The sequence below is a fragment of the Symphalangus syndactylus genome, chromosome 21 (assembly GCF_028878055.3).
Source record: "Symphalangus syndactylus isolate Jambi chromosome 21, NHGRI_mSymSyn1-v2.1_pri, whole genome shotgun sequence".
NCBI lineage: Eukaryota > Metazoa > Chordata > Mammalia > Primates > Hylobatidae > Symphalangus > Symphalangus syndactylus.
In genome coordinates this window covers 83,737,766-83,762,932 of record NC_072443.2, presented here as the reverse complement: position 1 = coordinate 83,762,932, position 25,167 = coordinate 83,737,766, and the positions used below count along the sequence as shown (strand labels likewise).

Below are 25,167 nucleotides of genomic sequence, written 5' to 3'. Positions count from 1 at the left end.
ACATATAACACATTTTTTCCCATTTAAGTAATGGCAAACTCTCTCAAGGAAATCATTTTTGGGTAAAACATCTGATCATCAGGAATCAATTAGTAACATCAAATAAGGGGTGTCTATATTTTTTTCTCAGCATGTTCCTTATCTTTTCTTTGTTAGTTAGTTTGTTTGTTTTCTATTTTACATGTCTCATTCAATCCTGGAAAAATGCTGTAAAGTAGCTAGTTGATTCTGTCTTACAGATGAGGGCACTGAGATTCAGAGAGGTCAGTAGCTGGCTTTATTATCTTCTTCCCTGTGGCTGCAATAAAAAATAACCACAAACTTTGTGGCTCTCACAGCTCTGGAGGCCAGAAGCCCAAAATTAAGATGTTTAAGAGCAAAGATCCCTCCAGAGGCTCTAGGAGGGATTCCATTCCTTGCCACTTGCAGCTTCTGCTGGTTGATGGGACTCTTGTAATAGCATTTAGGGCTCCCAGAACAATCCAGGATGATTTCCTCATCTCAAGATCCTCAATTTTTTTTTTTTTTTTTTTTTGAGACGGAGTCTTGCTCTTTCACCCAGGCTGGAGTGCAGTGGCGCGATCTCGGCTCACTGCAGGCTCCGCCCCCCGGGGTTCACGCCATTCTCCTGCCTCAGCCTCCCGCGTAGCTGGGACTACAGGTGCCTGCCACCTCGCCCGGCTAATTTTTTGTATTTTTAGTAGAGTCGGGGTTTCACCGTGTTAGCCAGGATGGTCTCGATCTCCTGACCTTGTGATCCGCCCGCCTCGGCCTCCCAAAGTGCTGGGATTACAGGCATGAGCCACCGCGCCCGGCCTTCAAGATCCTCAATTTAATCACATCTGCAAGGATGATTTTTTTGCAAACAAGGTCACATTCACAAGCTCTAGAAATTTGATGTGGATATGTTTGCGGAGCCAATATTCAACTTGGCACACTCACTGAAGGCCACATAGCAGAATACGGTGTCAAGTCCAGATAGAGGAGTTCCAGACTCCAGAGTTCATGTTCTTTCCACTCCATGTGCGGTTTTCCATCACATTGTGCGACCTGTCGTCTCCATCCCTCCTCACACCTCAGATTCGCTTAGTCTTCTCATCCTCAGAGTGAGGTTAATACTCTGTTCTCTCCGTGCCAGGGTCTCTTCCAAGGAGAGTATTCAAGGGCTGAGCCACCCCTTTACAAATTCCATTGCACATCCATGGCTTCCTTTCCAATACCCAGCCAGTTTCCTGAGTCTAGTTCACAAACTAGATCACCGAAGCAACCTTCCTGGGAGTAAATATTACATCTTACCCATTCATATTGGTTTCTCAAAAGTGCCCAAGAGCCTGAAGAATGACAGAAGAGAAGTGCTAAAGATTGAAGGAGTTCAGAACACAATACTCCAAAATATGTTGCTCTAGTATATTGACTATTTTGAGCTTAAAGACACTTGGAAAAACAGCAGACACAAGAAATATACTCTGAGCTTTCTTCTTTTTCTTAGAAACAGGAGATAAGTTGTCCTCCCTATGCCAGAGGGAAAGTAGCATTCTTATCATCAAGGATGAGAAGTTGATGCTGAGAGAAATCTGAACAAACACACCGTATTAAAGTAACTCTTATCTTCCTAGTTACTTCTCTACCCAATTAACCTCCCTAGCCAAGCCCGTTGGCTTTGTCACATACTCACAATTTTCTATTCTTTTCCCAATTCAGTACATAGGTGTTCAACTTTTAACTCTGTCTTTGGGTTTCATTTCCTTAAGAGGGCTCTTGTACTCACATAAAACTTGAATGAATTAAATTTGTATGCTTTTCTCCTGCTGATTTGTCTTATGTCAATTCAATCCTCAGGCCCAGTTAAAAAACCCTAAGAGAGAAAATTTGGCCTCCTCTACAATGTCATCCTCTTTCTTTTTTCTGGACCTTCTATCTGCTGGTACTTAAGATATTAAAATGGACAGGAGAAAGAAAGCAGCCACGTTATGTCTTCTGGATTGGCCTGGTACACTCCGTTTGAAGGTTACTTGAAGCCAACTTGCTTTTTGTCAAGAGATTGCTTGATCTGGAGCCATATAGCAAATGGTGACATCTCCACCTCGTGACATATGGGGCAGTAAGGGTTTGCAAAGTTCCATTCTGCACACTTCTCTTCATTCTAAGAACGAGTATTCATTCCATTTAAACACATATTACCAGGAATTCAATCCAACCTCTCTTTTTACAGTCTACCTAGAATTACTTATACTATTTACATACAATATGGAAACCTCATACATGTATGGATCTATTTACAAACTCCCTCTAAATTCAAGTTGTCATTGAAATTACATCTACCTGTATTATAAATCCCATAAAAATGATGCTATAGTTTTTACTTAAACAAACGTACATAATCTTAAAACATTAGGAGGAAAAAATGGATTTTTATATTTGTCTTACTATTTATGATTTCTTTCTTTATTTTTACAGAAGGATCTGAGTTTTCATCTATTTTTTCTTGTCATCCCAAAGAACAAAGCATTTTTTATAGTGTAAGTTGGTCTGCTGGCAATAAATATTCTGTTTTTGTTTATCTGAATGCAACTTTATTTTGACTCCATTCCTGAAGCATGAGTATCTTTGGATATGGACTTCTGGATTGCATAGTCTCATCTCCTTTCAGCACGTTGAAGACATTGTTTTGTTGTCTTCTTGCTTTCATAGGTTTTGAAGGTAGGTTGGCAGTATTTAGCAGTGCAGTTTCATGTATATACTGCGTTGATTTTCTCCGGCTATTTTCAAGGTAGTGTCTTGCGTTTTCAGCAATTTGATTACAATGTACCTCAGCATCTTGAACATGTACATTTATCTCTCACCGATTTTGGGAAGTGTGTGGGGCCATTATTTCTTCAAATATTAGGTTGGCACAAAAGTAATTGTGGGTTTTGTAATGAAAAGTAATTGCAAAACCACGATTACTTTTGCAGCAACCTAATATTTTTATGACCCATTCTCTATCACCTTTTCTTCTGGGGAACCAATTACTCATATGTTAAAAGAATTATCCCATAGGAACCTGAGGCTCGGGTTGCTTTTTTTTTTTTTTTTTAATCCTTTTTAAAAATACAATCTGTTCTTCATAGAGAAAATCTATAATGATATTATTAAATTCACTGACTGCTTTGGTCTGCCTGTGTATGTATATTCCAAAGGTCAGCCAGAGATTTGAGCAGAATTTACACCAAAAACTTGTAATGCTCCTTTTCTGGCCCTCTTTTTAATGACATTCCTCCCTCACTTTCCAGTAGCTGGGGTTGCTCCAAACTCTGTCCTCTGGTTCATAAGGCCAGAAAGACTGAGCTTCCTACAGGAGTTTCAGCCACTCTGTGTGGCCCTACCTGTGGCTTGACCTCAGGATAATAGTCATTAGAAATGTAATCTATCCTACTTCCCGGTGTCTTCAACCCCCTTCCAGAATCTTGCTGCCTTTGTTCATTCTTCAGATCCCTCAGGGAGTTTTGTTGTTGCTGTTGTTTGTGTTTTGTGAGGGTTTACAGACTATATGGGAAGCAGAAATTGTTCTTTGGGATTTAACTTTTACAAAAATCACAAGCACTCATCTCATTTGTGGCAGTAAAAGTGATATTTACAACGTTAACGTTAAATAACATACCTTGCTACAGGTTTCCAGTAGATATCTTGTAGTATGCTGCGTAAGCTCCCCCTATTTCTAGCTCATTAAATAAATATTATTTGCTTGTTGGTCTTATTTAACAGAAAAAAAAAAGGAGTCTCTATTTATTAATTCATTAGTTTTATTTTCCACAGATTGATTTTGTTACTCTCCTTTAATAATGGAAGTTCTCAGGGCTATTAATTTTCTGCTAAATACAGCTTTAGCCATTTAAAATATTGATACATAGAGTTCTTACTCTCCCAACAGTTTATTATATAGTTTCCTTTCCTATTTGAATCTAGAGTTTTTAGAAAAAAATTTGTTTTTTGTTATCATTATTTCTCTTTTCCAAGCTACTGATTTTTGCATTTAAACTTTTGCTATTAATGTCTAGTTCTATTTCAGTATTGGCAGAGCATGGAGCCTGTTAACACTTTATATTTCATAATATAATATGGTTTCTTTGAGATATAATATATGATCAATTTTTTTCTAAATGCTTCATGGCTCCTTAAAAAAGTGTATTGCTTATTTCTAGAGAACAAAATTCAATAAATATTTATTAAATCAGCTTTGTTAGATTATTAAAATACTCTTATCAATTCTGTGTTTATTTGACCCATGAAAGATCAATAAAAGTGTATTAAAGTTTCATACAACAATTCTACTTCCATCAATTTTTCCTTATATTTCTAACAGCCCTTGTTTCATGTATTTTGAGGCTGTTACCATGTCAATAAAAATTCAGAACTGCCTTATCTTCATTGTGAAGTCTATCTTAAAGAAAATATAACCTTCTTGATTGCATTTAATATTTTTATAGCCTTTGATTCTATTTCATCTAAATATTGCCAAGATTACTTTTTTTTATTTCACTTCTGCCTAATCAATCTTGTCCATTCTATTGTTCTTTCTTTTTTAATCTAATGAGTTACTTTGTTTTAGGTATATTTCTTCTCAGTACCCTACGGTTAGATTTTGCTTTTTAGCTGAAATATACAGTTGTTGTATTTTAATAGACTAGTTTAATAAACATTTTACAATGAGATTCAGCTTTACACAATGCTTTCATATTTATATTTGCTCTTTTCAGCATATCAGGTGCAGGGGAAACGTCATTCCTATATTATGCATAAGAAAATTCAAAGCCAGATAGGTTTGATGCATTTCCCAAGGTCATTCAGGTAATATATGGCAGTGGCAAAACTTAACCAAAGGATGGTAATACTAAGACCATGGCTTTTTACAAACATATAATATCCCCTTGCTGAACATCAATATTCAGATAGACTATTTGGTCAAATTACTTTTTTTTTTTTTTTTTTAGACAGAGTTTTGCTCTTACTGCCCCGGCTGCAGTGCAATGGCGCAATCTCAGCTCACTGCACCCTCCACCTCCCGGATTCAAGGGATTCTCCCACCTCAGCCTCTTGAGTAGCTGGGATTACAGGCACTCACCACAAGGCCAGGCTAATTTTTGTATTTTTAGTAGAGATGGGGTTTCTCCATATTGGCCAGGCTGGTCTCAAACTCCTGACCCCAGGTGATCACCCACCTCAGCCTCCCAAAGTGCTGGGATTACAGGTGTAAGCCCCCGTGTCCAGCCATGGTCAAATTATCTAATTTTTCTTCCACTGGGGGACTTTACACTATTTATTTTTATTGCCATAAACGATATGTTTGTAACACTGTAATCTTATTTCATGCTTTGTGTAGTTTATGCTTTACTGTTTTTTCTTTGTTTTATATACTATTGGCCCTCCTTGTCTGTGGGTTCCACATCCGTGGATTCAACCAACCATGGATTGAAAATGCTCAGTGATATGGTTTGGCTCTGTGTCCCCACCAAAATCTCATCTTGCAGCTCCCATAATTCCCTTGTGTTGTGGGAGGGACTTTGTGGAAGATAATTTCTCCCTGTAGATGGACTTGCCACCAGTGCCATTATGGCATATGAAGTCACCACCCTGACATACAAACCCTGGAATAATTCTGTGAAAGCAAGAACCTTCAAACCCAAATCCTTTCTTTCCAGTGCTCAGAGCATGAAAGTTTTCTGCTGTCTTTGGAAGCTTGTCTGCAAACAGCTCGAAGGAGACACAGCCCAAGGGCTCGCTATTGACAGCAATGTTGAAGAACCCAGTGGGGTTGACCGTAGATGGTAATACGGGGCTTCCAGTGGCAGCAGCATCTGTGAAGTCTCTGTTGCTGAATTCTTAACTTCAGTTTCTCTCTCAGTTACCTCGTCAATGCTTCCTAAATGTTGGTATGTATAAGAATCTCCTAGAGAGACTGTTAATACACAGATTGCTACAGTTCATCCAGAGTCCTAATTGTTCTAAGCAAATTTTGCAGATTTTATAGCAATATTTTGTACCATATAGTGTGGCCAAAAAAAAAAAAAATCTTATTTTTTGCTCCTTTATAAGGCTGTTTTGTTTGCCTATGTGTGTGAAGGATTTTTTTTACTTTATTCTTTAAAAAATTACCAAGTTGAAATTATATAAAACCCTTTTCATTAATGTTGCCTGGAGTATGGAAAGTTCCTTCAATTTTTGCTTTTTGGTATCGGGTTTTGTTATTTATTTGTTTGTTGTGCTCTGAAGAGCTTTTATTAATCTTTCACTACTATTTGTGTTCTAATCGCTTCCGCCTCAAGAACATCTGTGATTCTTACTTTGCTTCTGGGTGTTCAAGTCTATGATCTCTATTTTCTATATTTTTAAACCTCTCTTTTCTTATTTTAATTTTTATTGCACCTGTTCATTTCAACAGAAATTATCAATTTTCAATTTTTTCCCCTCTTGATTTTTCTTTTTCTTCTTCTTTTATTTTTCCTTGAGACAGGGTCTCTGTCATCCAGGCTGGAGTGCAGTGGCACAGCCACAGCTCACTGCAGCCTCCACCTCCCCAGGCTCAGGTGATCTACCCACCTCAGCCCCCCAAGTAGCTGGGACTGCAGGTGTGTGCAACCACACCTGGCTAATTTTTGCATTTTTGAAGTGACAGGTTTTCATGTTGCCCAGGCTGGTCTCAAACTCCTGGGTTTGAGCAATCTGCCTGCGTTGTCTCCCAAAGCGCTGAGATTACAGGCTTGAGGTACCACACCTGGCCATGAGGTTTTTTTAAAATAGTGACTTCTTTTCAGCTTCCAACACAGACTTCAATTGTGTTATGATATTCCGGTCTCTTTACAATATTTTCTTGACTAATCCATCTCCTTTTCCAAAAAATCCTACTTTTTTATAATCTAAACTTATTCTCTCACTTCACTTTCTGTTTCCTGATGCTGTTGAGGATGACAAACTTCTAAAAATCCCTTCAGATGTCTGCGGCATATCATCTTGGGAGGTCAACATTTACTCTGAGTCCCTGAGATACTGTTCCCTTTTCCTTGTCCATAATGATTTCTTTTTATTTTAGTTTATCATGAAAGAGACAGTGTTTGCCAAGAAAGAGATGAAGATCGTCTTTATGTGTCACTTAAATATAAATCTCTTACAGCTAAGTGATACATTGGTTTACAAAACTTATATCCCAATTTCCAGCCTCTAGCAGGTTTTCCACCTAGCACACCTGTTGGGATTGGCGTAGACTCTTCTTGTGTCACTACCTGCATCTGTGTTATGAAAAACAACAATCCCCAAGGCGCTCATAGTTTCAGCATAGATATAGTGCTTTCACTGTGACAGATCCTGACAAATATATTTCCAAAAATATGACTGCCCTATTTAGTAAGCAGGATAATGGCCTTCCAAAGGCGTCTACATCCTAGTCCCTAAAATCTGTGAATGTGTTAGGTTACACGGCAAAGGAAAATTAAGGTAGCAGGTGGAATTAAGGTTGCTAATCGTCTGACCTTAAAACAGGGAGATTATCCTCCAGTACTGGGTTGGGACCAGTGTAATCACAAGGGTCATTAAATCTCAAAAAGAGAAGTAGAAGAGTCAGAGCAATGCAATAGGAAAAAGAGTTGACCGGCCATTGCTGACGTTGAAGATGAAAGGGGGCCACAAGCTAAGGAATGCAGGCAGCTTCTGGAAGGTAGGAAGGACAAGGAAACACATTTTCCCTTAGAGACCTCAGAAAGGAATTCAGCCTGACTAACATCTTAGCCCACTAATATCCATCCATTTCAGACTTCTGACCTCCCAAACTGTAAAATAATAAATCGATGTCATTTTGAACCTCAAAGTTTGTGTTAATTTATTACAGCAGACACAGAAAACCAATATATGACCATTTATTTGAGTAACCACTGTTTGCATTCTTCACATGCATACGCAAAAGATGTCTTCATTAAAAGTGATGCTTCACAAAAGTACTTACACGTATAGTAATTCTTGTTCGCTTTTCTAATTAGCGTTTGCATGTTTCTGAAGCAGGGGAAAGATAGCAGCCAAATGATTAAAGGTCTTCCCTCTGTTTGGCCACAGCATAAGGGAATCACCTGTTGAAATTGTTCATGCTAATTCCATCAAACATCTCATTAGTAGAATTCTCTACAGGAATCAAGACTAGCTTGACTATAAAAACAAATTTTTAGTGGCAGTGACTTCTTTTTGGCATATATCTTCTTGATTATTTTTATAGAAAGTTGAACCAGTTATAATAGAGGCCACTACTCCAATATGAATTTAATTTCATTCATTCTTCAATCCCTTCTTGGATAAGGTGCTGATCCACCTAACTCACTCCCTCATGAGTGAATGCAAACTTAAGAAATTATACCTTCATAACATGGGCATATTTTTCTAACTGTAAAAATGTTTTCTTTAAATAGGCATAACTATGGCCTATTTTAATTTTGTATAGCACTAATTTTCCTTGGGGAAGGAGTAAAAGACAATATTTTTTAAAGTTTATCTCTATCTAGATAGGATGCTAGTAGAAGCAAGATTTCTATATGTTCTGATATGACCAAGTAGGTATTTCTGTACTCACCAGTCTCTGAAAATCCCTGTGTTTACCCAAGATTTAACTCAAGAGGCTAAAGTCGTGGGTAAATATTAAGAGGGAATTGACAAAGGCATATTAAGTCTAAGGAGTAGACTATACTTTTCTAAAATAAACACATAATTACAGAGTTAACACAGCAGCACCTTCTGCCTTGTCAGTGCCGAAGGCCCCATGGCAGCCAGTACTGTTCACTTGACCTCGTCCTGCAAACTTTCTGTATAGCAGATAAAGGCCCAAAGCATGATATAGTTTAGTGAATAGCATAAACTCATTCATCTGTAAGTACTAGATATTACACCATCAGGCTTCTCACTGGTCCTACTATAAAAATAATTTTATGCTTGCACATTGGACACAATTGTTCTGGTGGCATAGCTCTTCAGCTAGACCAGCACTGAATAGAAAGAGGTATCCTCTACTATTAGTCTGCAGCAGAACCCAGCATTTCCACTATTGCAAACATCAAACTGGATGAAGACTTTTTATCCCCAGCAGGATTAAGTCAAAACATAGATTGACCTAGGAGAAGAAGCATTAGCCCTTGTCAAATAAGTATAATTACTTGATGACATTGGTTAGTAAAGCTGCAAAGAATACTGAAGAAATTAAACCAGTTAATTTGGGAAAGACTAGAAAGGCAATTTGAACACCATAAAAACATGGGTAAGGAACAGTAAGATGTTGACCTTTACTGTTTTCTCTGGGCATGATCCTGCCTGGCAGAGCTATGTTTAGGCTCCTCAGAAAACCCGAAGCTCTCTTTGCACTACTAGCCTATGTGAAGCAACACGAAAAAAAAAAAAAAAAGAAAAAGAAAGAAAGAAGAAAAAAAGAAAAATTTCAGCGAAATGCAAATTAAAACCACAATGAGATACCATCTCACACCAGTTAGAATGACCATCATTAAAAAGTCAGGAAACAACAGATGCTGGAGAGGATGTGGAGAAATAGGAACACTTTTACACTGTTGGTGGGACTGTAAACTAGTTCAACCATTGTGGAAGACAGTGTGGCGATTCCTCAGGGATCTAGAACTAGAAATACCATTTGACCCAGCAATCCCATTACTGGGTATATACCCAAAGGATTATAAATCATGCTGCTATAAAGACACATGCACATGTATGTTTATTGCGGCACTATTCACAATAGCAAAGACCTGGAACCAACCCAAATGTACATCAATGATAGACTGGATTAAGAAAATGTGGCACATATACACCATGGAATACTATGCAGCCATAAAAAGGGATGAGTTCATGTCCTTTGTAGGGACATGGATGAAGCTGGAAACCATCATTCTCAGCAAACTATCACAAGGACAAAAAGCCAAACACTGCATGTTCTCACTCACAGGTGGGAATTGAACAATGAGAACACTTGGACACAACAAGGGGAACATCACACACCAGGGCGCGTCATGGGGTGTGGGGAGGGGGGAGGGATAGCATTAGGATATATACCTAATGTAAATGACAAGTTAATGGGTGCAGCACACCAACATGGCACATGTATACATATGTAACAAAGCTGCACGTTGTGCACGTGTACCCTAGAACTTAAAGTATAATTAAAAAAAAAAAGAAAACCATTAAAATGCTTTAGAAATATATAAAAGTAGGCCAGGTGCTGTGGCTCACTCTTGTTATCCCAGCATTATGAGAAGCCAAGAAAGGTGAATGACCTAAGGTCAGGAGTTCGAGACCAGCCTGGCCAACATGGCGAAAGCTCATCTCTACTAAAAATACAAAAATTTAGCCAGGTGTGGTGGCGGGTGCCTGTAATGTCACCTACTTGGGAGGCTGAGGCAAGAGAATTGCTTAAACCCAGGAGGCAGAGGTTGCAGTGAGCCGAGATTGTGCACTGCACTCCAGCCTGGGCAACAGGGTGAGACTCTATCTCAAAAAAACAAAGAAATATATAAATGTTTTCATCTGTATGGGAACTTATGAAATAGTGATTAAGAGAATGGGCTCCAAAGTCAAACTGTGAGGGTTCAGATGCTGGTCTTCCCCTTGCAGAAATGTTATGTAAATTATTTATGCTTCATTTCCTACATCTGTAAACTAGGGGATAATACTGTTACCTCACTGGCTGCTTTGGGAGGACCAGCTGTGATAATTCATGTAAAGCTTGTAGCAGAATGCCTAATCCCTAACAAGAGTTCAACATAATTGCTGCTGCTGCTAGGGAGAGGCTGCAAAGCATTCTGGGTAAGAACAGGGACACTGGGACAAGATTGTAGTGGCTCTGCCATTGGCAAGCTGTAATCTTGAGCAACGTATTTAACTTCTTTGTGCCTCACTTCCCTCACCTACAAAATGGAAGTAACAATAACTATTATGAGGGTTATTGTGGGAATTAAATGAATTAATATTTGTTAGGTGTTTAGTATCAGATACATGTCTGACAAATTATTCAGCTGTACATGAATGGTTTTAAAGCTGTGATTATGGAAAACCAAGGGCTTTGTACGGAGGAATGGAGATAAGGAGAGTGTGCAGCCCAGTCCCACTCTGTATGCAAACTAAGTAATTCTAGCTCTTTTACATATTTAAGTTTCAAGCAAGATTTTCTTTGAGTAAAGGGTCCTGCTGCTTTAAAAGAAGAAAGGAAGGAAGGAAGGAAGGAAGGAAGGAAGGAAGGAAGGAAGGAAGGAAGGAAGGAAAGAAACAAACCATGGCTCTATAAGTATGAGCCTCATATAAAATATATCAGTACAGGTCTTACAAAACATTGAATGTTTTTATACACAGTCCCCAGCAGATTTAACCAGGTCAGTTTTAAGGTTCCTTCTAGAAAGAAAGTTCTCCATACCTCGAAAAGTGAATTTCAGTACATTCAAATTTTAAAGACACGACTTCCGATACTTCTTCAGGGTAAACAAAAATCTCAATAATTCTAATTTAACATGCAAAATCCATGAATATTCACTACAGTCAAATGAATAATAAATCACCCCTGGGTTCAAGTGCTTGCCATGCAAAATTGCCTATTTCCTAGAACATCCAGAAGTCTGTTTTGAAATTGCTTTTTATTACTTTTGCTCTTGTGATGGTTGCTCTTCAATGCAACTTGGAAAAATGTGCCATTCTCAGCATTAAGGCGATAAAGGAGAAATGAGGACAGCAGAACATGGTGCCATCCACAAAAGGAAAGAGAGTCTGTGGATCAGAGGGCTGGGCTCTGGAAGACAGTTTTTAAATGTCACCAGATAAAATTTATGACATAAAAGGGAATGTTCCTTAGTCATCCTGAGCATTCATATCTACATGAATAATAAATCGAAAGGCTCTTTATCCATTTACTGGTAAACATTACGACCTTAGGTTGAAGATGTGACTTACTCCACTGATACCCTCACAACAGAAATCCAGTGAAAGTATCACTGGACTGGCCCCAAGTTCTGGAAAATCAAGGATGCGTGGGAGAACAAACATTTTGAGGGGAAGAGTATTTTTTAAAAGGCAAACATTTGTGGCACTAGCAACATGAGTGAACTCATTAAGATTTCTTTTAAAGGATTACCCTTTAGTCTTTCCTACATGGAAAACTCAAGTATACTCAAGTTATCAATTGTATAATTTGATGGAAAGTTATCACTAGTATTTTCCCCAAAATTGGATTGAATTATTAATATTTCACCGTTACAAATACATGCAGTATAACTCAATTTATATAAAATTAAAAATACACAAAACTTACAGTGATTACAAGTACCTAAGCTGGTAATAAAGGTATCAATTAATGAAGGAAAATGAATACGTCAAAGGACAGGATAGTGACTACCTCTAATATGATCAGAGAGAAGGTTCAGATTAGGGAATTTTCAGAGGACTGCTGGGGGTGCTAGAAATACAATGTATTGACTTGGGTGAACCTTGAGATAGATGTTTATTTATAGTTATTCATTAAACTGTTCATACATGTCATATGCACTTTTTCTGTACAGATTATATTTCACAATTTTATTTAAATAGTATGTTTCATTCTGAGATGACTCTCCAATCTATTACATGAGACACACTTATACTCAAAAAGGTGTTCATTCTTTTTCTCTGAAATTCAGATTTAACTGGGTGTCCTGAATTTTATCTGGCAACTGTAAACCAATCAGAATAGCATGGTTAGATTACAAATAATATATATATTTTAAAAGACAGGAAAATAAAGCACAGATAAAATGCATTCTTAAAAGTCTTAGTCATTTCATTTCATATTCTATTAATATGATACATTTGTGTTTCATGGTTTCTGACCTCCTGTGACCCCTTGTGCCCAGGGGACTATAAACATAAACAGGCTACCTAGACACAAACTAATTTACTTAAAGGAAGGCAAAGAAGCTGACCATTATAAATACAGCATGCCTTAGAAAGGAGAATTTCAAGTCAAAAACAAATCTGGAAAAAAATTAATTTGCTTCTTTTTTGTAAAGCGATGATGTGTCGTTTTTACGTGCATTTGTTTACGCAGTAAAAGAAAAGACAATCAAATAGGTAAAATGGATGCTGTATTGCTCCCTTATGCACACAGAGAATTACACATCTGTCTAACAATGCTAACCACTCTGAACAATAATTATGGATCAATGCTTTAAAAAATATCCTGAATTGCCTGCAGAAATGGCAAGGAGAATTCAATTAAATTATTTGTAAAAGCCAGAGTCTTTTTTTCCTATCCATCTGCTACTTGAAATGAGATGACCTTTCAAATAGTGCTTGCTGTTCTCAATGCAAACTCTAAATAAAGAAGTGGAGTGTGGCTTTTTTTTCCCTTTCCAGGTTCAGCATAGATAGAGCATTTGTACTGACATTCTACACCACTCCAAAGAATGCAGATTTGGCTTCTAGAACATAAAAGAGGCATTTCAGGAATATAAATCAGGCTTTTGTCCCATACCTTCAGTCATGACATTTGCCTTCTATCAGAAAGGTGTGCTGCTTCTGAGATAAGTGTTTGAGAACAAGCTACATGAAGCAATTTACTCCCTGGAGAAAAATTGCAAACCTCACCCCCAAACAAACGGCATAAAGTAAATGTGTTAGTGAAGCATCCTTTGTTAAACTACGTATGGCAGGGGAGCTAAATAGAAAAGGTCAGATATTTAAGCTAACAATGGGCTCAAAACAAACCTTCCAACAGGTCTCTCAATAGGCCTAGATTATCAACTAACAGCTCGCACTATTAAGACTATTAATAGTAATAAGCCGTGCTTTCTTCACTGAGTCTATATATATTTTACATTGTCTTATTGCTCCCCTACCCTTTTTAATTTTTAAAGCATTTCCAGTTTGGCCCTTTGTGTGCTTTTTTAAAAATTAGGATTTTGGACAAACGTTCATGTATTTTTCTTGATAAAAGTGTATCAAGCACATTTCAAAAAGTTCAAAAAATACAGAAATATAAAAAATAATCTATTACCACATCACCCAGAGAAATTGACTCTTAACAGTCTGGTGTTTATATTCCCATTCATCTTAATACATAAGCGTATCACAAAATTACATGATATTATACAACAATCAAAACTAATCAACTGTTTCATGAACATCTTTCTATGCCATAAGTAAAAATCTGTATCATTATACAAAAATTTTCATTATACCTTTTAAATGTTGTCTGGGTATCTGTGTGTGTGTATGGTTGTAAAATATAACTTTTAAGTGAATTTATTTAAATACCCAACTACTTATGAGTACATAGATTTACAGCTTTTTTCACTATTATAAACAAAACTGAAATGAGCATCCATATACACATCTTTGCAGTTATTTCCTTAGTATTACTTTCCAGAAACAGTATAGCTGGACCAGAGAGTATAAACATTAGAGTCTTTTGGTTAATATTGTCAATCTGCCTTCCAGAAAGTTTACTAAGCAAGGTAGGTAGATTTCCCTCTACTGTATAATACTGAGAAATATCAATTTTTTGGATACTTGTCAGTGTGAGCAAGAATGTCATTATTGCTCTAATTATTATTGCTTTGATAACTAATGGGGCTGAGAGTTTTACGGGTGTTTTATAACTCTTCCTTTGTGAATCATTATTCAGATACTTTTCAAATGGTAATTTGTAAAGTATTTTGAATTTTGGCCCATTTTTCTATAAGATAAAAGCATTATCTTAAAGTACAACACCATTAGGATTTAAGATAAATACACACACACACACACAATGAGAAAAAATGCTACAGATAATAATCATTTTAATTTTAAAAATAATACTCAGCATAACAAATTAAACAAAAATACACACATACGCCAGGCACAGTGGCTCACACCTGTAATCCCAATACTTTGGGAGGCCGAGGCAGGTGGACCACCTGAGGTCAAGGAGTTCAAGACCAGCCTGGCCAACATGGTGAAAAAATACAAAAAAAGTAGCCAGGCGTGGTGGTGCACGCCTGTAATCTCAGCTTCTCAGGAGGCTGAGGCAGAAGAATCACTTGCACCCGGGAGGCAGAGGTTGCCGTGAGCCAAGATCACACCACTGCACTCCAGCCTGGGCAACAGACCAAGACTCTGTCTCAAAAAAAAAAAAAAAAATACACAGGTATGCGTGTATGTGGTATATAAAATAAGTCAATACTCTATCCCAGCACTATTTCCAATTCCATTTTCCCATGGCAACTAATAAAAACAAAACAAAAAATAGAAACAATTACTTATTTATCCTTCTACATCTTTTTCTAGTTTCATACCAGTATATACAAACAGGTTTTGATATAGTCATTCTTTGCTTTCTAATTTCAATGGTCTCATATCATTCCAATTAGTCAAATGATTAGGTGCTGCCATATCATGGACACGCTGGACATCACATATAGATGTATTTAGTTATTATTATTAGTTCCATAATATTTCATAGTATGGTTATAGTATAAATATATTCAACAATCTCACTATTCATGTGCTGTTTTTATGTTAATGTTATTTGTCTTGATTTGTTTTTTTTTTTTGCCACTACTAACAATGCAGCCAACATCTTTAAATATACATTTTCACATCAGAGATTACTGACTCCCAAAAAAGGTTGCAGAGTCAAAGAGCAAGTGTACCATTAATTTTGATAAATATATCCAGATTTAGCAATATATGAAAATCTTCCATTTCTAAGCACCTTTAACAAGCATGGATATTATCAATATTTTCCAATTTTGTCAACTACTTGACTGGAAAAGTATTTATTTCATTGCGATTTCAATTTGTATTTCCACAACTACTAATAAAGTTGACCAGAGTTGCATGTCTATTGGTCACTTAAATTTTCCCTCTGTGAATTGCCAATTAATATTCCTAGCCATTTTTCTCAAATATGATATATAACTGTATGTCATCAGTGTGTAAGAATTCCTATTTTTCTAAAATGTAAATTGTTTAATGTACATTCATATATTTAATTCATCTGAATTTTTTAATTTTTATTATAAAAAATAGTGGTCTAACATTTACAACTTACTGATGAAAAGCCAATTTTCAAAGCATCTTCTATTAGATAAACATACATTTCCCAACTGAATTGAAAAGACCCTTTTTTTTTTTTTTTTTTAAAGACAGGATCTCCCTTTGTTGCCCAGGCTGGAGTGCAGGGGAGTGACCTCGGCTCACCACAGCCTCGACTTCCCTGGCTCTGGTGATCCTCCAACCTCAGCCTCCCAAGTAGCTGGGACTATAGGCATGTGCCACTGTAATTGCCCAATGGGTTCTCCTTGCCTACTGCCTAGACAGAGCCAATTTATCAACACCAGGGAACTGCAATAGACAAAGAGTTTAATTCACGCAGAGCAGGCTGGATGGGAGACTGGAGTTTTATTATTACACAAATCAGTCTCCCCCAAAACTCATGGATCCAAATTTTTAAGAATAATGTGGTGGATAGGGGGTCGGAAAGTGGGGAGTGCTGATTGGTTGGGTGGGATATGAAATCACAGGGAGTCGAAGCTGTCCTCTTATGCTGAGTTAGTTCCTGGGGGGGGTCCATAAGACCGGATGAGCCAGTTTTATCCATCTAGATGGTGCCAGCTGATCTATGGAGTGTAGGGTCCACAAAATAGCTCAAGTACTGATCTTAGGTTGTACAATAGTGATGTTTTCCTGTGGAGCGATTTGGGAGGTTTAGAATCTTGCAGCCTCCAGCTGTATGACTCCTAAACCATAATTTCTAATCTTGTAGCTAGTTTGTTAGTCCTGCAAAGGCAGTCTAGTCCCCAGACAGGAAGGGGGTTTGTTTTGGGAAAGGGCTGTTATCATCTTTGTTTCAAAGTTAAACTATAAACTGAGTTCCTCCGAAAAGTTAGTTCAGCCTACACCCAGGAATGAATAAGGACAGCTTGGAGGTTAGAAACAAGACAGAATCAGTCAGGTCAGATCTCTTTCACTATCATAATTCTCTCAGTTATAATTTTTGCCAAGGTGGTTTCACCACCATGCCTTGCTAATTTTTTGTATATTTTATACAGATGGGGTTTCGCCATGTTGCCCAGGCTGGTCTCTAACTCCTGGGGCTCAAGCAATCTGCCCATCTTGGCCTCCCAAAGTGCTGGGATTACAGGCGTGAGCCATTGCATCCAGCTGAAAAGACACTTTTACTGAATATTAAGTTCATATATTTGGATCTGTTTCTCTTTTTTCTGTTTCATTTATAAAATGTTCTCGTGGCTAACAACATACCATTTTAATAACAGTAACTTTATATTATATTTAATATTTAGAAGAAAAGGCAAAAATGAAACCTGTTGCCATTCTGATAAATTATATTAACATATCTATTTTATAGGAATGAATGACATTTTATAATAATAAAAACTATTAGGGAATATGAGTATGACTCTTTTGACAGAGAGTTTTATCTCCATAACATTCTTCTTTTTTCTGTATAGACCTTTTTTGTTAAATTGTTACTAAGGATTTTATATTTTTTGTTTCCAAAATAATTTTTTTCTATTTCTAGATTACTAGTTATTGAAAGTATAAAGAAAAAATTTGATTTTTATATATTTATTTTGTGATCATTCAGCTAACATGCTTTCTTAGTAACTGCGTAACAGTCATAAATTCTCTATGAATATAATCATATCACATGACAGTGAAGAGAGTATCATTTTTTCCTTTTTTTGCTTAATTTTTTTGTTTGATTACAACAAGCAGAACCCATAACACAGTGCTAAATAACAGTGCTAATAGCAAATATTCCTGTGTATTCTTCCTGATTTAATATGAGTGACTTTTATATTTTCTGTTTAATGTAATGTTTGATTATAGGTCTTTATAAATATTCCTTATTGTGTTTAACTTCCTTTCATGCCCATTTTATTTAGAGTATTGCTAGAAATTTCTAATACATTTTATCACATTTCTTATTGGTATGCATACTGAGTTGAACAGAGTCCACAGTAATTTATAGTCATGTGGAATCTCAAGTGACTTTATTTTGAAACTGGGTCTTTGCAGATGTAATTTGTTAGATTACAGTAATTAGAGGCCATAAGGGATTAGAGCGGCCCCTACCCAGTGACTGTTGCCCTCATAAGGAGCAAAACCAGAGATATAGTCAGCACGCAGAGAGAATACCATGTGATAAAGGAGACACAGACTGGAGTAATGTGTCTGCATGCCAAGAAATGCCAAGGACTGCTGGCAGCTACTAAAAGGTAGGAAAAGGCAAGGGAGGGCCACCCCTTAGAGCCTTCGAAGGCAGGATGTCCCTACTGGTACCTTGATTTTGAGCCTCTAGCTTTCAAAACTGACAGACAATAAATGTCTGTTATTTTAAGCCACTCATTACCAAATTACCAAACGGTAATTTGTTATGGTAGTTTTAGGAAATTAACAAAGCATATGTTGTATAATCATATCATTCTAATCTTTTAATTAATGGTATAAATTTCCAATTCAGAACCAGTTTGTAATTTTTGAAATGAAGCCTATTTTAAACATTTTATCATGTTTTCATAAGCAGATAGATACAAGTTGCTATTTTTTAATTATATACTTCCACATATGAAAATGAAATTAGCATAAAATATCTCATTAGTGTTATTTATCTCAAGTTTTGATATAACATTTTGCTAGATTTGTACAATTGAGCCCATTCTATTTTCTCTATAGTCTCGAATTGTTTAAGAACCATACGGAATATCTGTTTTTTAAAGCTTTCATATGTTACAAGTATCTTTTAATCTTTTAAAGTACTTGTTTTTAAATATCTAATTTACATGTAAAACTATCTGGGCCTGGTGCCTTTTTTCTAGTGGTACATCTTTAATAATTTTCCACTTTCTTCTATGATTATTGGTATTAAATGTTTTTATTTTGCCTATGGGAATAATATAATACTGAATTTATATATACTTTTCTAAAGAATCATCATTTTCCTAGATTTGAAAGTGAATGGCTATAACAATTTTTTTTTTAAATCTAGCCATACCAGTACTGATTGGCAGAGTTGACCAAGGGAAGCTAGGAGGGTACATACCATCTTCCTCCCACATGACTACATATGCATTGAATCAGAAGAAGACAATCTTCCAAGAATAAAAAGAATCATCAAGGGAATAAGAGCAGTTCTCATCCCTAGTTAGAATCTCTAAACAAACCAAAGCAAATGTTTTCATTTGAATCATCAGGACTGTGTCACAATGAAACCTAGATGGTTTGTCTTCAAGTCATTTACTACTCCCCTAAAGTCTTATCAAAAGTATGCTAAAAAAGTTTATGACATTTCCACTGAGCTACAATAAAGCTTCTATTTTTTTAGATACTTGACAAAGTTTAAAAATAATTATTTTTCCCTCACACCTGCACACATTTTAAAATATCTTCAACTTTTCTTTTTTTTTTTTTTTTTTGAGACGGAGTCTCGCTCTGTCGCCCAGGCTGGAGTGCAGTGGCGCAATCTCGGCTCACTGCAAGCTCCACCTCCCGGGTTCACGCCATTCTCCTGCCTCAGCCTCTCCGAGTAGCTGAGACTACAGGCGCCCGCCACCACGCCCGGCTAATTTTTTTTGTATTTTTAGTAGAGACGGGGTTTCACCGTGGTCTCGATCTCCTGACCTCGTGATCCGCCCACCTCGGCCTCCCAAAGTGCTGGGATTACAAGCGTGAGCCACCGCGCCCGGCCAATATTTTCAACTTTTCTACAAAACAATTTTCTTTACAACTCTCCCAGACTTCATAAACATATTCTTTTATTCATAGCAGATGGAGGAAATTAGAGTAACATATTTGCTCTAAAATCATTAGTGCTGCATCAGCACTTCTGATCTAAATGGCATTTCAAGGGGTTATTGTTACATAGAGCAAGACTTTGCTCCAGGCAGAAAGAGACAGAAAAACAACTTGAAAAATGAACCTTTTTTTGCAATTAGCTTCTGCATCTTAATTTGTTCAATTCAATGTCGTTCTATTTGGATTTTAAATACAAATCAAAGGAAGAACAAAGTGATCCAATTCTGTCAGGGTCATACATTCCTTACTGGTCAGTCCTCTGATTAATCACTACAGCTGCTTCCTAAAAAACAATGTTGTTAAAACTTACCATCAACTACTTGATTCTCTGGAAGACTAATATATTCTTACTTCTCAGAGATATCTGAGAGGCTGATAAGTCTGCTCTTTAGCCTCAAGAAATGCCTAAAATTAAACTATTTAACTGGTGAGCTTCACATGACTGCCACTCTGTCCAAGAGATAAATAAACATCCCTGGCTGAAGAATGAACCAACCCTTGGGTGTTTCTTTAGCTCATACTCTGTTAAGTCCACTGTGGAATTAAAAAAAAAAATAAGTTTAAGGTACTACACACCTGGAAAATGCAACCTTGTAAACATAAGAGAAGCCACAGAGAATGATGCAAGATAGCAATAATCATACTTTATATTTTTACACTGCATTACAATTTTCAAACTACTTTCATGACACTTTTCTTATTTTATCCTCACAGTAAATCCATAATGGAAGCAGGATAAAAGAGGAAGGAGACAAAAACGTAGAACTTCAGAGATGAAAGCAACATTAAAGGCATCAATAACCTTCTTTACAGATAAGAAAATGGAGACCAAAGGGAAATAAGAACCTTCACCTTGTTTCAGAGTCAGGCAAGCAAAGCTAATGAAGTGAAGGCTTGTCACTCCAAGTCGCAAAAAGGAGTCACAAAAATAAGACAAGAAAGAGAAAGATGATAGAAACACAGGACACTAATTTAGATTTAATGTACTTTTTTAAAAAATCAAAAAAGGAAAAGCAATTCTATTGAATTCAGGTTTGAAATTCAACGTTGGTCTCTAGGGATCAGTTGGCTACGGTGGTTTTATGCCATTACCAGATCCCTTTGAGAAAAATACTATTTTGAAATTCATAGTTTCCAGTAAATATGTTCAAGGCTTTGAAGAACATACTCCTGTAGGTGTAAATGGTGTATACACATATACACAAAAGCTTGAAAACACTACTTAATTACTGAACGGAGTCTAAACATTCTACAGCTCAGTTAAGAAGCTACACATACATCTCATACCCACCAAGTCTCCAGCTGTCCTCCACACACCATCCCAGCAAGTCCTAGCTGACTCTCTTAATACTGTGACCGCTGTCATATAATAAAGGTTGAAAATCATCCTTCCTTTGAATAAGAATATATTAGAACTATATTTTTTTTTGTTACAGCCTTCTCAAAAATATATTTCAAGCCACACATAGGCCATTGTCCTGGCATCTTTTATTTAACAGACGATAGCTATTTTCCACGATGCAGTCCAGAATATTCTTTAACATCTACATCCAGGATATTATCATAATTATAATAAGAGACAGCACTACATGGATGAAGCTGGAAGCCATCATTCTCAGGAAACTAACACAGGAACAGAAAACCAGACAGCGTATGTTCTCACTCATAAGTGGGAATTGAACAATGAGAACACATGGACACAGGGAGGGGAACATCACACATCGGGGCCTGTCAGGGGTTGGGGGGCAAGAGGAGGGAAAGCATTAGGACAAACACCTAATGCATGTGGGGCTTAAAACCTAGATGGCAGGTTGATGGGTGCAGCAAACCACCATGGCACATGTATACCTATGTAACAAACCTGCACGTTCTGCACATGTAACCCAGAACCTTAAGTAAAAAAGAAAAGAAAGGTGCAAAAGTAAAAACATTGAAAGTGGAATCATTATTTTAAAAAATAAATTCACCGTGGTGTTGAAAGATCATATCAGGGTTAGAGGACAAGTCTTTGTGTTAGAATGAACACTTAATTTATTATCAGAATGAACAATAATTACCTTGACATTTTAAAACAGCATTTTGTCACCTTTTAAACGTCTGGGAACAGAGAAGGTGAAACACTGTGTCTGACACACTACGGAAAGTTTTATAATTCTCCTCAAAAAGGAAGAACAAATATTTCTATTTCCATTCCAGATCTGCACAATATATTCTTGCATCCCATTTGGTCTGATTCATTTACATTTTGCTGAATTCTGTTTTTGTCCATTTTCATCATTCAAAAGATTTTAAACATTCAACAACATCAAAAAGCCATCAAAAGATGCTTTCAGATGAAATTGCAAAGAAAATAAGCACATGAATTAGTGAAGCAATTTCCAAGTTATACAATTGTGGCACTTATATCTTTCCTCATCTTGTCCGAGAATTAATTGTACTGCTGAAATTAGACATCCAGCCTGCTCCATGCAGACAGGAGCCTAAGCCGGAAGCAAACTCTTTGAATAACAACACTGCCTTCTGATTCTTTTCACATGGCTACATTTTTGACATTTCCTTCAATAATCTACCCAGTTGCAGTGTGACTATGACAAAAGATTTCTGTAGGCATGACTGGCACCTCTGCGGTAAGTGGCAGGGAATGGAATAGGCAATGAGTCCCTTTAGTAGCTCCAAAAAGCCCACGGGCACTCTGCAAACCTTTTGCATACATGCTCTTAAGTAAAGGATGTGAAAAATGGAAACCGTGATGACAATTTTAATCACCTGACAGATGATTCTATGATCTACTATAACTTTATAATGGCAAAGCCACTGACACACGAGACTGACAGGCATATATTATCTCTCTGCCTCTAAGTCTATTAAATGTTTATTTGGGGGATTTACACATGGATGGAGATGACCTTAACAGAGTATTTATTGAATCTATCCAAGGATAAATTATAAATGACTAAAACTTTAACTAGGTGGAATTTTCTTCGTTATTTTTAATTTCTAGGCCCAAATCACTTCCCTAGGCTCTAGAACTCTCTTCCAGGAGATGTCAGATGTCGGTAATCAGAGGGAGCCCATCTACAGTCAGTGCAGCCCAAAGTTCTGCCTACAAGGTAGCAATTAGAGTCCAGCAGTCTCTTCTGGAAGTGCCAATCACTGCTCTGTCTTCCCTTTTGAGTGTCTCCTTAATGAAAGAATGACATATCATTTTTATCCTATCAGATTAGAAAATATTGTTTAAAATAACACGCACAGTTGGCAAGAATGCAGAGAGAGAAGCACTCCCAAACAGATGCTGGTGAGGATGTAAATTGGAATGTCCTTTCTGGAAAACAGTCCAACAAAACATATCATGATGTTTTGATCTTCCTGATATTACTTTGGGTATACTGTCCTATATATATATATATATATATATATATATATTTTTTTTTTTTTTTTTTTTTTTTTTTTGAGATGGAGTCTCGCTCTGTCGCCCAGGCTGGAGTGCAGTGGCGCAATCTCGGCTCACTGCAAGCTCCGCCTCCCGGGTTCACGCCATTCTCCTGCCTCAGCCTCTCCGAGTAGCTGGGACTACAGGCGCCCGCCACCACGCCTGGCTAATTTTTTGTATTTTTACTAGAGACGGGGTTTCACCGTGGTCTCGATCTCCTGACCTCATGATCCGCCTGCCTTGGCCTCCCAAGTGCTGGGATTACAAGCGTGAGCCACCGCGCCCAGCCTACTGTCCTATATTTTTAAACAGTCTTCAAAAGCCAGAGTTTTAAAACTCTGTATGGCATTTTGTTATGTGAATACGCTATAGTTTTCAATTATTTCCACATTTGTCAGCATTTTAGTTGATTTCAATTTGGGGTATTATAAATAATGCTCCAGTGAACATCTTCATAAACACACATTTAACTCACATTCTGTTTATTTCTTAGTATAGATTCAAAGTGAAAATACAGTAGTTGGCAAGGCTTACATTCAAGTATAATTTTATCCTAGTAATTATGGAATTAGTATCAGCAAACCAATTCCTAAGCTAGAATTCACCATCATTTACTAGGAGAAAGATCTCTGGTGGTAAAACAGACCCTGCTTATTTACACAGCCTTACTAATGGGCAATTTGCCAGAGGAAACCAAACCAGAGAGCATGTATGATTGAGTAACCATTACACGGAAAGACGAAATCAGCTCCTACCAAAAGCACATTCATTTCAAGTAATGCCAGCAGCCTGCTGAGTTAGTCGTATTCATCCCCTATAGAAACCCTTCCCAAGTTCGTTGATATGTGACACCCATGACATATTTTTACCATCACTGGTTTGCATGAATTCGCCTGTCTTTGAGACCTGATAAACAATCTGATTTCTTGAACTGAAAAAGGCGAATGTAGTGAAACCCTATCCTGTAATTGGCAAACCTTTTACCTCCCTGGTGGCTTGAGTAGAGATGTTACTGTCTGGAGGCTGTTCTAAAGAAAACATGATTGGCTCTAAAATCAAAATTCCAGACTTTAGGAGCCAATTAATGATGACATACCACTTTTAATCCATCACTTTGCAATATATTTAAAATCTTAAGACTCATTGTTGGCAAGGGAACAGTATTTCCCAAATTTTATTCCATGGGAAAATGTTTTTGTGGACAAAAGAGTTTGGGAAAGAGTGATATTGGAACAAAGTTCAAGTTGAACTTTTAATGTGCTATTACCAACTGTAATCTCCATGGGGGGCTGTAGCTAGTAACATTTGTAAACTTCTTCAACCACAAATTATTCCTGCTTTATATTGCCTTTGTTTCTGGCAACTGGGTTTCTATAGAGCATTGCAAGGCAGAGCATTCTATGGAACGTACTTTAGAGAATGTTTCTCTAGGTCAGCAGTTCTCAAACATTTTGGTCTCAGGATCCATTTCCACTCCTAAAAATTGTGGAAGGCCCCAAAGAGTTTGTGGTTATGTTGGTTATATCTATGGATATTTACCATGTTAGAAATTAAAACACAAAACTTTCAAAACACTATGAATTTATTTTAAAATGACAATACTAACCCATTACATGTAAACATACATATTTTCCCAAAAAAAGAGCTAGTGAGAAAAGTGGCATTGTCTCAACATCACATTAATATTTAGCTTAATAGAAGACAGGTGGATTCTCCTGTTTCTGCATTGTATTGTGATATATTATTAGGGTTGAAGTGTGCCAAGAAAATCTAGAAGGAACATTTTAATAGCCTTTTCAAGTAACTGGATGTTTTTCTCTAATACTGCAGCAAACGGTAGTTTCTTTAAAAGTTATTTGCAGTGTAGAACTCGAAACCACATCAAGAAATTTTTAGTGCTCTGTTAT

General features: G+C 36.9%; 1 protein-coding gene across 2 annotated transcripts in view; it reads right to left on the bottom strand.

The window, feature by feature from the left end:
- FHIT (fragile histidine triad diadenosine triphosphatase) overlaps nucleotides 1–25,167 on the bottom strand; it is a 1,518,095-nt gene that overhangs the window by 945,011 nt on the left and 547,917 nt on the right. Inside the window, exon 7 of one of the 2 annotated variants that reach the window (XM_063630834.1) lies at nucleotides 23,081–23,148. In XM_063630834.1, the coding sequence (XP_063486904.1) occupies nucleotides 23,081–23,148 (68 nt within the window). Of the gene's footprint in view, nucleotides 1–23,080; nucleotides 23,153–25,167 lie in introns of both variants that reach the window. The other variant, XM_063630836.1, reaches the window with a different exon arrangement.